This window comes from Pan paniscus, chromosome 14 (assembly GCF_029289425.2).
Source record: "Pan paniscus chromosome 14, NHGRI_mPanPan1-v2.0_pri, whole genome shotgun sequence".
In the NCBI taxonomy this organism is placed as follows: domain Eukaryota; kingdom Metazoa; phylum Chordata; class Mammalia; order Primates; family Hominidae; genus Pan; species Pan paniscus.
In genome coordinates, this window is record NC_073263.2 from 25,417,602 (window position 1) to 25,430,968 (window position 13,367).

A 13,367-nucleotide genomic window follows, 5' to 3' on the forward strand; every position below is an offset into this window, starting at 1 on the left:
AAAAATTTCCAGATCCTGTCAAATGTCTCCTCAGAGGCAAAATCACCCCTAGCTGAGAATTACTGCTAGAAACAGCTATATAAATAAAACATGAATGTGTTAAAAAAAAGTCTCCCTCTTTCCCCCAGAGAACACTTCTACCACCTAAAGATGATGAATATTAATGATCTCTTATGTTTCCCAGAAAGTTGCCATGCATATATGAGTATGTACATCTGTTCTGCACAGTCATGGCCATGCAATACTACCCTTATTTTTTCATTTTTAATGTATCTGTGAGATTCTTATATTGCAGTGCATGGGGACTTATATTTAAAATTAAATCTTTTTGGAATTACTTAGAGTTCATTACAGGATGAGCCATAATTTCTTTAACCAGCTATCAATATACATGCAGGCTCTAGTTCTTTGTTTTCCATATATAAGGGTGTGGCATTGTTTTCCAAATAATGCCATACCATTATATTTTGTGTTGAATATTATGTGATTAGAGCTATAAGGTATAATTTAGAGTATGTCCCTACAGGTGGAATCACTTGTTCAAACGAAAACTAAATTAAACATATTTATAGACAATGCTATCTCACCAGCTGGGTATTACAGTGTTGTTTCCCCAGTTTACCAAACTTTTATATTTTTACCCATCTGATGAGAAAAAAAGTTACATCCATTTGTGTACATGTTTAATAAAAATGAGATTTCCTGTGTTTCTAAGCCTTTTCTTCCCCCTGTGATTACACTCCATATACTCTTTGCCCATTTTTCTAGCAGCTTGTAGGGTGTTTTCTGTCTGATTTGTAAGAACTTTTTATATATTGAAGAAATTGGGCCTTTGTTTTCATAGATATTCCAAATATGTGTGTACTATTTATTTAATATCAGTTTTCTTTCAACTTTGTTAATATTTGTATTTATAGAAATTAGTTAGTTTCAAATTTGTCCCTCGTTTCTAAGTTTAATGTCTTACAGGAGTCATGTTTCACATAGAGCAAAATAATGGTTTTCATGTTTTCTTCCAATGCTTTCAGAGTTTTGTTTTTTGTGCTTAAATATTCAAGGCATCTGAAATTCATTTGAGTATATAGAGACTGAAATACTACATATTCTTTTCCAAATACTATGGTAATTTATCATGTGATAAGGGACATTTCAAACAAGTGGGATAAAGATGACTTATTAAACAAATGCTGTTGACATAATTGCTGATATTTAGGTGCAAAATAATAAAGCTGGGTCTGTACTTGGTGCCTGCAAGGAACCAACAGAAGGCCACTGTAGCTGACTGGAGGAGATGCAGTGTTGTCAGAAAGATAGGTGGGGGCCTGATTGTGTTGGGCTTTGTAAATCCAAGGTAAGAATTTGATCTTTTTTGAATAGAGTGTCTTTTTCATGTTCATTTGGCATGTTTCTCTTATATGTAGCATATATTTTGGATTTTATTTTTTTATCCATCTGAACTTTTATTGTATGTTGGGCTTTGTAAATCCAAGCTAAGAAACTGATCTTTTTTGAATAGTGTCTTTTTCATGTTCATTTGACATGTTTCTCTTATATGTAGCATACATTTTGGATTTTATCTTTTTACCCACCTGAGCTTTTATTTTTTATTATTAATATAACACACTTGTTTAATATTACTTCTGTCATCACATTTTATGTTACTTTTCAGCTTTTGATGTTTCCTTGGTTTCTATCTTTTACTAAAATTCCTATCACACTTTATTTCCCTAAGGACTTGTAAACATCTTTTACTCTCTTTTGGTATTGTGTACTGCTAGAGAGAAGTAGGAAGACTTCTTGATTTTTTTCTCTTTGTTACTTTTTCTGTCTGAATATACTGAAGAATTGATCCTATAAAATCTTAAAACTCATTAATTTCTATAGCAGGACATGTGTGGGTATTGATCTTTCTGTGTCTGTTGCTTGTTTTGTTTCCTAGGATGAAGGATCCCCTCTCTACTGGCTGATTAGGGTATTTCAGAAAATTTTCTTCTGTTATATCTTTGAACATTTTTTTAACTTCTATTTTCCTCTTTTTTTAAAATACATCTTTTTGGGAATTTTTTGCTTATCTTTAAAGTCTTCTGACCTTTGCTGAGAATTGTTTTCTCAAGCTTTACTACCTATCTCTACGTGTGGTTTCAGCAGTGTCAGTTCTTTTTTTTGAGGCAGAGTCTCGCTCTGTCACCCAGGCTGGGGTGCAGTGGTGCAATCTTGGCTCTATGCAACCTCCACCTCCCAGGTTCAAGTGATTCTCCTGCCTCAGCCTTTTGAGGAGCTGGGATTACAGGTGTGCACCACCACGCCTGGCTAATGTTTGTATTTTTAGTAGAGATGGGTTTTCACCATGTTGGACCAGGCTGGTCTCAAACTCCTGACCTTAGGTGATCCACCCTCCTTGGCCTCCCAAAGTGCTGGGATTACAGACATGAGTCACTGCACCCTGCTAGCAGTGTCAATTCTGGCTTTCATTTCTCTTTAGGGTAGCTTCAGTTTGTAACATTGACCTCTTCCTATTTGTCTCTTTCTTTGCTATATTAGACATCTTATTGTAATTTTCGTTGCAAAGAAAATTCACTTTTTCATTAGCTCTCTTAGTCTCACCAAGAATGTTTGAGATTTTCTTCTGTCGTGTGGCTTGTTCTCCTGGAAAGATTATTTCATGTGCGTTTGTCATATCCTCTTATTTTTTTCTATAATATTTTTGGAAGATGTCTAGGGGAAAGGGGATTCCAAGTTGTCTTGGAGCACTTCCTGCTCTGGTCTCCTATCACTTTGCAATCATAAGCACCTCCCTTGCTGTTGTTTCTTTCCCTTAGGAGAGGAGGCCTGTATGCCCTAGAGAAAATTTCTGTGTGTTATAGGTTTCTCTTGGATGATTCTGCATTTTTTTTCTTTTCAGTTCACCTTGAAACTTACTTGATCAGTGTCTGCCAAGTTGATTGTCATTTATATTTTCTATACTGCCCTGCTGTCTTCCCTGCTTGATTCCTGAAAAAAAGGAGGGAAAAAGCATATTGCCCTTCAGCTTTAATTTGCCTGCTGTGTTGAATCCATCCAGGATTCAACCTCTGCCCCTGCTTGCCCTGACCTGTATATTTTATCTATTTTATCCTCTAAATTAGAGTTGGTTTGGCTATTTCTTGCATTGTTTCACCTATTTCTTTGAAAACTTTTTTTACTTGGTTTAATCTGTAGATTCGGTCTGCTGTGGGCATTCTCTCTTGATTTGGTCTAATCTGATCATATTTGTTTGCATCTATTGTATATCATTTGTAGTTTTAATTAAAGCTACTCATAGTTTCATTGTGTATGTGTTTGCTTTTATTTTATTTTATTTTTTTTTTGAGACAGGGTCTCACTCCATAGCCCAGGTTGGAGTGCAGTGGCATGGTCAGAGCTCACTGCTGCTGCCCACCTTTTAGGCTCAAGGAATCCTCCTGCCTTAGCCTCCCGAGTAGCTGGGACTACAGAGGTGTGCATCACCACACCCAGCTAACTTTTTATTTTTTGTAGAGATGGGGTCTCACTATGTTGCCCAGGCTGGTCATGAACTCCTGGGCTCAAGCAGTTCTCTCCCCCTGGCCTCCCAAAGTGCTGGGATTACAGGCATAAGTCACTATGCCCAGGCTCTTTTCTATTTTTATTTGTTTTTTCTATTTTTAGTTGATAACAAGACAACATGTTAACTGGATTTTGCAATAAAATAAAATACCCACTAGATATCTTTTTGGTCAATTGTTTGAATAGGAGAACTCAGAATTATGGCACAGTCTTGGGAAAATTAACTTAAAACCCTTGAAACAGTTTACTAATGTGTTTGAATCTGATGTGGATCCAGGCTCTCATTGCACTAAAAGTGTGGTTGAAGTATTGACTGCCAAGACCTCCAGTGGTAGGGAGAGAGTGGGGTTGAAATTGTGGTTTTAGGGATGGCTATTATTTGAATAAATGTTGTAGGAAGTTTCCAAGCACAGAACACAGCATGAATCTCTGGTTCTTAGTTCTTCACCAATATTTCTTCACCGAGAATAGCCAGACCTCTTGGAAGGGTAGTTGAAATTGAGTGACTAGGAGAGAGAGCATCAGATCCTACAAAGAATGGTGATGACAGAGGATGGAGGGAATTGGGGTGATGGTCAAAGGGTACAAAGTCTCGGACAGGAGGAATAAGTTGTTTGGGGTTTTTTGAGATCCATTGTGCAGTGTGGTGAATATAATTAATAGTGCATTGTACATTTCAAAGTTGCTAAGAGTAAATTTCAAATATTCTCACCCCCTCAAAATAAGTATTTGAGGTGATAGATATGTTAGTTAGAATGACTTAATTATTCTACACTGAACTTGGAAACTTTAATATCACTTTGTACCCCATAAATACATACAGTTATAAAGGGTCAATTTACAATAAAATAAAAAGTTTTAAAGGAAAAAGAAATTAAGAGTGAATAGAAGTGTGGAAGGATTTTTGAAAGTCAGCAAGTTTATCTTGGATTTAGGAGGGAGCCCTAGTAGTTTTTTGAACAGGGTAATGACAAGGTGAAAGCTGTATTTAAGGAAAACTTCATCTAGCACTTGATTTGGCATTTAATTTGATCTCACGGGGACTTGGTGAGTACCTGTTTGTACCAAGTATCATACTGAATACAGTAGTGCACAGAGCAGCATGGGGAAGAATTCCTGCTTCAAGAAACGTAGTCTGGTGGAGTCAAGAAACTGATTTTGAAAAATCTGCCTCAGTAAAATTTCAGTACCAGAGTTGACCTCAACTCTGGTTGTCATGGTATCTGTTCTATGTTGCCAGTTAGGTTCTACCACAGCAGCGGTCTCTGTCTGTGATGATGTGACACAGATAACGTTGATTCTATGATTTGTATGGGACACTCTAAAGTCTGCCCTCAATCATTGGAATCACATCTCATATAAATGTAGCTGAATATTCAGCAGCAACTTTTTGAATTCCATATTTTCATGTTTGCTTCCAAGTCAGGTTTCTGTCCTCCCGGTGGCTCGGCCCTCTTCTACCCCAGTCCTGCTGCCTCCGTGTATTCAGATTACATCTGGATGATCTTTCCTTTTCTGACAGTGTTTTTTGTTTTTTTTGTTTGTTTGTTTGTTTTGGTTTTTATTTTCTTGAGATGAAATCTTGCTCTTGTCGCCCAGGCTGGAGTGCAGTGGCACTATCTTGGCTCACTGCAACCTCCACCTCCCAGGTTCAAGCGATTCTCCTGCCTCAGACCCCCCCGAGTAGCTGGGATTACAGGCACGTGCCACCACACCCCGCTAATTTTTGTATTTTCAGTAGAGATGGGGTTTCACCACGTTGGCCAGGCTGGTCTCAAACTCCTGTCCTCAGGTGATCCGCCAACCTCGGCTTCCCAGAGTGCTGGGATTACAGGCATGAGCCACCACGCCCGGTCTCTGACAGTGTTTTATCCCTTGTCATGTACACTAATTATATCCTGGCACTTGGCTCTGTAGTTGTTTTTATATCAGTCTTGCCTAATCGGTTAGAATCATAGACTACTTGAAGGCATGAATAACCGTCCACATTTTATCTATTTATTTATACATCTCTCATTACTTCAAAAAATGATTTGAGCATGTTTCTTTTATATGATTGTGTTTTGACCTTGGTCAAGGTGGTAGACATCTGATTAAGGAGGGTCAATAATTTATGAACTCAGAACGCACAGAACAGAGGACTTTTTGTTGTTGTTTTTAATTTATGATTTATATCTCTTTGAAAGTCCGGCAAAGACACATCGTATTTCTCAAATCAACTTTAGAGAAAAACAAGAATGTGAAGCTGAGACTCCTCCAGTCAATGAGAAAGTTTTGATACCAAACCTATTAAATGCAAATTAAATCTATTTTTCTATGAACATGTGCATATTATCTCTGAAAGTAGATGTATGCCTTAAATATAAATTTTCCTTACAATATGGATTTCTGTGATATCGGGAATCTATGTTTTATAAAGGAACAACTGCTGCAGTCCCTGTGGCTCATGATTCCTTAGCAGCTGTGTCCAGCTGGTGGTCCACATTCCCGCTACTTCTTCAGTGAATGGAAACATTTAGGTCAATATTGATATAAAACTTCATGAGCTTTCTTCTCTTTCAGCTTTGGTTCGCCTTTGTTAATGGATTTTCTGGGCAGATTTTATTTGAACGTTGGTGCATCGGCCTGTACAATGTGGTAAGCATTCTTCATCTCTATCTGATAGCATGCAGAACTTAGAACTTCAGTGACATTCCTTCACTGTTTATGTCTGGGAAGTGTATCTGAGTCAATCATCTGTATACTTAGCAGGCAGCACAAATACATCTTTGGGCCCTTTGTTGCTGTGAAACATCCTGCAGAAGCCCAAACTCTCCACACATGGTTTCAATCATAGCAGATCATTCTTGAATAACCCCATGAAATTATTAACCCATATATCTTGATAATAGACCCTTGTTACCCCCTTACTACATGCCTGTGCAACACTTTCGTGTTTTTAGCTCAAGTACAAATTTCTGAACTACATCTAAACTCATTCCGCTTCATTATTTTTGTTCTGAATTCCTAAACATAGATACAAATATACAGTGTGTGATCTGGTGTCCGTTCTGTCCTTCCTGAAAGGGTATCTGTCCTTGTGGAAGAACATTTTCTTCTGCAGTTAGAGCTAAAATAATGAATTCTGACTTCCAGCTACTGTGGAGGATGGTAATCAGCTCATCTGGTATTTTTTATGATTTTCAAGTTCCTTTTTTATTACTTTTTATAACTATGATGAATTCAGAAGCTAGAAATAAATATAAACTGTAGCTAAAATGGCTCAGTAGCTGCTTAGCTTTCTTGCTTTTTGTTTCACCGGCAGGAAGAACTAAGGGGCTTGTAGAGCACTCTAAAGACCCTAGAATGGCCCATTTTTTGAGTTGTTCTCTCACTTGCCTTCAATCCTAACTCTGCTCCATGGGAATTTACATTCTGAAGCAGCCATCATAAATAAATGTAGATGGAAGTTACCAGACATACAATAATAAAACCTATGGTGCTATAAATCCACTGGTGGCTAGATATTTAAGTCTTCCATGCTTTCACCCCCCTTTATTGAATAACCTCAGTGCTGGGTGCTGATGTAAAATGCTGAATGCAGTAGTTTGCCCTGGCCCTGTGTAGCTTGCAGGTTAAGAGGGTCAAATGTGTGGATTCAGACACCTCCAAGGAGGACTGGGTCCAGATCTTGAGCTGAAATCTTGTTGGTGAGTCAGTAACTGTGTTAACTTGCTGCAAAGTCACTAGCGCATTTCCTCCTGATACTGATGCCCTAAAAGACAAAGATTAGGAATGGTAAGAACAGGACAGGATTGATGTCCATTCCCTCCTGTGCTAAAAAAGCTACTCTGACTACCTACCCATGGATGGGGGCTCCAGGGCCTCCCCTTTGTGTACTAAGGGGAGATCACAGATTGCTAACTCTGTACCTCCTGAAACTATTTTAAGTAGGTTAAAGCTATGCAACCATTTCGGGGAAATATGCAGAATGCTCCACGATTATTCAGTGCTTGAAAGGATCAGGTATCAATGGAGCTGACACTTCACACAAACACATGCCACATCCCTATTTTAGAAACAAAATGCTGAGACCTAGGAGAGATTTTGTTGTAGAGCCAAGGACAGGTGTGGTATATATATATATATACACACACACACATACATACATATATATCACCTGCTTATAGTATGAGTGGATTTTAGCTTGATTTCTATGCTCAGGGCATGAGGGCTGGATTCTTTTCTTAGCTCCATGCAGTCTTGGCCAATTCAAATTAATCCAACAGATTTTATTGAGTGCCTACTACAGATAAGATGCTGACAGGCTAGAGGGCAGTGTTGGTCAAAATAAGGCCCACAGACCATTTGCAGGAGAATAACTAGGGTTTATTTGAAAAATGCAGATTCCTGAGCCCCACCCCAGATTAACAAAGAGTATCTCAGACATATTGCAGTTTTTGCAAATTTTTTTTTTTTTTTTGAGACTGGGTCTTGTTCTGTCACCCAGGCTGGAGTGCAGTGGTGCCATCACTACTCACTGTATCCTTGACCTCCCTGGCTCAAGCAATCCTCCCACCTCAGCCTCCTTAGTAGCTGGGACCATGGGCAAATGCCACCACAGCCAGCTAATTAAAAAACATTTTTTTTGTGGAAATGGGGTCCCACTATGTTGCCCAGATTGGTCTCAAACTCCTGGGCTCAAGCAGTCCTCCCACCTTGGCCTCCCAAAGTGGTAGGATTATAGTCATGAGCCGCAAACTTTTCTAGTTATTGTTATGCACGACCCTAGGGTTGAGATTATATTTTATGCAGTTTTTCTGTCCCCTAAACTGTACAGAGAGTACACTGTGATAGAAAAGTGTATTTCAAGGTGAAAGGGCCTAGGTTACCACTGAGTCCACAGTGCAGGCATTGAAGTGGGCTGCCAGTGAGTGCTGGCAGTTGGGATGGAATGGTCAAGAATGGTCAAGGATCTGCCAGGTGAACTCCAATGTGCCACTGGGCTCTGGACTTGCTCATACTGGAGGGGCCAGACCTTTTGGGAACATGGAGATTTGCCCCCATGAAACTTGTTTTGGCGACATTTGTATAAAATAAATAGAAATTTAGAGAAAATTTACAAAAAAGGTACAAAGAAGTACTATTTACCCTTCACCCAAATTGAACAGTAATTAGCATTTCCCCCAGTTGCATTCTCTTTCTCCATACTTGTACGCATGCACACGTGCCTACACTCATGCACACACTAGTGAATGCATTTATTTCTGACCCAGTGGAGTATTACAAACATCATGTCCCTTTCCTGCTTAACACTTTAGTCAATAGTAGCAAGAGCTTCCTCTTATACAACCAAAGTATAATGATCAAATCTGAAACATTTAACATGGATTTAATACTATTATCTAATTCATCTGAATCCATATTCCAGTTTTGCTATTCTTGCTCCAATAATGCCCTATTTAGCAACTTTTCCAGTCCAGGATCATTCTAGAGACTGCCTGCAAGAGAACATTTGTGATGTGGAAGGCATTTGCTAGTGATCCTCCTCCTCTGGGCTGGGTTCTCCCCTGTGATTTTCTTCATGCAGTATTTCTCTCCTGCTTTTTCTTCTAAATGTACTCTTTGTTTGATTCCGCAAGTCAGCTAAAGTAGCAAGTCGTTGTTCCTCAAACTAATTTTCTTTTCTTTTTTTTTTTTTTTGAGATGGAGTCTAGCTCTGTTGCCCAGGCTGGAGTGCAGTGGTGCAATCTCAGCTCACTGCAAGCTCCACCTCCCGGGTTCACGCCATTCTCCTGCCTCAGCCTCCCAAGTAGCTGGGATTACAGTCACCTGCCACCGCGCCCGGCTAATTTTTTGTATTTTTAGTAGAGATGAGGTTTCACTGTGTTAGCCAGGATGGTCTCAATCTCCTGACCTCATGTTCCACCCGCCTTGGCCTCCCAAAGTGCTGGGATTACAGGCATGAGCCACCACACTCAGCCTCTCAAACTAATTTTCATAACAAGTTAATAGCATTAAAACAGACTTGAGGCCGGGCGTGTTGGCTCACACCTATAATCCCGGCACTTTGGGAGGCTGAAGCAGGTGGATCACCTGAGGTCAAGAGTTCGAGACCAGCCTGGCCAACATGGTGAAACCTCATCCCTACTAAAAGTACAAACATTAGCTGGGCGTGACGGTGTGCACCTGTAATCCCAGCTACTTGGGAGGCTGAGACAGGAGAATTGCTTGAACCCGGGAGGCGGAGGTTGCAGTAAGCTGAGATCACACCACTGCACTCTAGCCTGGGCAACAGAGCAAGACTCTGTCTCAAAAACAACAATAACAACAAGAAACAGGCTTCTTCCTAAATAATGAATGAATGCTGTCCCAGAAGATTTTCATTATATCCATAGTCAAATTTCTTTATTTTTTATTTATTTATTTTTTTTGAGACGGAGTTTCACTCCTGTTGCCCAGGCTGGAGTGCAATGGCGCAATCTTGGCTCACTGCAACCTCTGCCTCCCGGGTTCAAGCGATTCTCCTGCCTCAGCCTCCCGAGTAGCCAGGATTACAGGCGCGCACCACCACGCCTGGCAAATTTTTTGTATTTTTAATAGAGACGGGGTTTCACCATGGCCAGGCTGGTCTTGAACTCCTGACTTCAGGTGATCTGCCTGCCTCGGCCTCCCAGAGTGCTGGGATTACAGGCGTGAGCCACTGTGCCTGGCTCATTTTGTTTTGTGGGTAGAATGAGACTAAAAATACCACGAAGGACCAATGCTGCTAGGATCAAATGGATTTCAGCTAAATTTTATGTCTTTTATAATGCAGAGAACACTCTAGTATTATTTGACCACTTGCAGAAAATGAATCCTGTTGTCAAGCCAGCATCGTTTGAGGAAGAAAACTGTAGGCCAGTCTCACTTATAAACATAAATACAAAAATTCTACGTAAAATATTGGCAAATGGAGTCCAATAATATATTAAAAGAAAAAGTACGCGACAAAGTAAGATTTATTTTAGGGATACAGGAGGCTTGAAATTAAATATCTTTCTAAATATCACTATATCAATAAAATAAGAAAAACATGATCCCATCAGCAGATGCTACAAAAATGTTTGAAGCAATTCAGCTGCCATTCCCAAAATAAGAACTCTAAATAAAATAGAAATAGAAAAAAGCCATTTAACCAGAATTCAGACCATTTACAAAAACCAGTAGCATGCTGCCCAAAATGGTAAAATTCTGAAATGGTTTCATTTAAAATAAGAAATTAATCAAGATGCCTGCCATCACTATATAATTCATTGTTTTCATGTTTTCGGCAACTGCAAAGAAGATTACAAATATTGGGAAAACAGTGAACAATTTCTGTACTTATACACATATGCTCACAGAAATATGGTAATGTAAATATGTTCATATATGATTGTGTATCTAGAAAACAAAAAAAACAGTAGATAAATACTCGAATTATAAGAGAATTTGATAAAGTGACCAGATAAATGATAAATATATTTTTAAAATCAATAGCCTTTTTCTAGCCTAGCAATAAACAGCTTTTTTTTTTCTCTAGCAGTGGACACCTAGAAATGCAAAGGAAATATGAATTCTTTCAAAAAAGCAATTAAAATTATACATCGCATAGGAAAAATGTTTACAGTACCTACATTTTTAAAAGTCTTATTGAACAAATGGAAAAGCATACTATTTTCTTGCATGGGAAGACTTAGTATCATAAAAGATTCAACTCTTCTAAAATTAATATTAATATATATGATTCCACATAGACTCAATCCCAACAGGTGAATGTTTTGGGAGGAAAGGGGGAAGTTGCATAAAGTTATATTAAAATATAAATGGAATTTACACATATCTGAGAATAAATATGTAAAGCATGCTCAAAAAAAGAACATAAAAGTAGACTTATTTTTACTAAATATCAGACTATACTATGAAGCCACCATAACCAAATCACTGTTATTGACAAATAAGTTGGAGATTCTAGAACTACATTCCCATTCTAGAGTCTAGATGTGTAATACATGAAAATTTGATTAGCCTTAAAGGTGATCTTTCAATGTAGTGGGGAAAGTTTGGCCTCATTAATTATGTTATCACAATTGGCTCTTTATCTGGAAAAAAATGGACTCCTATATAGAAAAATTAATTCCAGATATATTAAAGACTTAAATGTGGAAAATAAAATAGTAAAATCCTACAAGACACTCCTGGAAACATGTACTTTTCATGGAAGAGTAACTTCTGTAGCCGCAATTGGACATGCAGAAGCATTTCTTGGCCATTTAAATATTAAAAGCTTTTATATGGCAAAAGAACCCATTTAAAAAACCAATAGACAAAGAGTGCATTTGCATGAAATTTCATAATATAAAGACAGGGTTGATATCTGTTCTACTCAAAGAACTCTTTAAAAAGAGGATAAGCCATGGATAGAAAGTAGACAAAAGACATGAGTAGACATTTCACAGAACTGCAAATGCAGATAGCCAGCAAATGTATGAAAACATGCTCAGACTCACTGGTAGTTGGGGAAATGCAGCTTTTTAAAGTAAGAAGTAGACAAAAGACATGAGTAGACATTTCACAGAACTGCAAATCCAGATAACCAACAATTGTATGAAAACATGCTCAAACTCACTGGTAGTTGGGGAAATGCAGCTTTTTAAAGTAAGAAGTAACATCTTTCATTTTTAAGACTGGAGAACATTAAAAGACCAATGTAACAACCATTGCTGATAGGGAAATAGCGAAAAATCTATGATTTTCTTTTGCAATGGGAGAGGAAAATGCTTTCAAAATCCTTTGAAAGGCAGAATCTAGTAAAATTAAAAATGCATGTATCCTTTTAACTCTCCTGCTGGGCCTTCTTCCCATAGAGATAAAAGAAAAAGTCTGTATGTTATAATATAGTATAGATATGTATTACATAATGTTTGTGGTAACAAAGAACTGGAAAGAAAATGAATGTCTGTCAGTGGGTGAATGGCTAAAAAAAAATGGCACATCCATACTATGAATTATTATGTGACCATTAAAAGACTGCATTAGCATCAAACCCAAGGGACTTGGGGGGCTTTCTGTAATGTATTGTTTAGCAAGAAAAGCATGATGAAGAAAAATGTGTATAAAGTATAATGTCTACTTTTTTGGTTGGCAGGAGACGGGGTCTCACTCTGTGGCCCAGGCTGAAATGCAGTGGTGCAATCATAGCTCACTGCAGCCTCAACCTCCTGGGCTGGAGCAGCCCTTTCACCTCAGCTTCCCAAGTAGCTGGGACTACAGGCACACACTCTCTTGGTGTGTTCTGTGAAATTGAGACAGGGTCTTGGTGTGTTGCACAAGCTGGTCTCAAACTCCTGTCTTGGCCTCCCAAAGTGCTAGGATTGCAGGCAGGAGCTACATGACTGGCCAGTGTCAACGTTTTATGAAACAAATTATGATCCCTAACGTGTGTGTGTGTGTGTGTGTGTGTGTGTGTGTGTGTAGTATGGTATAGGCAAAGTGGAAAATATGTAGGCATGCTGGGCTTCATTATAGCATGGTGATTGAAGGGTAGGGGAGAATCTGAAGATGGGTAGAAGGAGAAGCTCAAGTTTAAAAAAAGAAAAAGACTGCCACGTAAACAGCAGGCGTGACATCACATGTACACATGGATGCAGAGCAATGGAGGTGAGAGTATATACTAAGAAAGTGTGCATGGCTCCTGGCTTCTGGTAGAAGCTCTGTCCAGCTATAAAACAAACAATTTTTGTTGTTGTGAGGAAACTGAGTGCAACAAGTCCCCTGTGGATTTCTCCTTGAAGTCTTTGTAG

The 13,367-nt window shown here is 38.6% G+C and overlaps 1 protein-coding gene across 4 annotated transcripts in view; it reads left to right on the forward strand.

The window, feature by feature from the left end:
* The window catches only part of ATP8A2 (ATPase phospholipid transporting 8A2), a 657,192-nt gene that overhangs the window by 449,240 nt on the left and 194,585 nt on the right, over nt 1–13,367 (forward strand). For all 4 annotated transcript variants that reach the window (XM_034936476.3, XM_055096569.1, XM_008971630.3 and 1 more), the window contains one exon: nt 6,127–6,201. In XM_034936476.3, the coding sequence (XP_034792367.1) occupies nt 6,127–6,201 (75 nt within the window). The remainder of the gene's footprint in view (nt 1–6,126; nt 6,202–13,367) is intronic.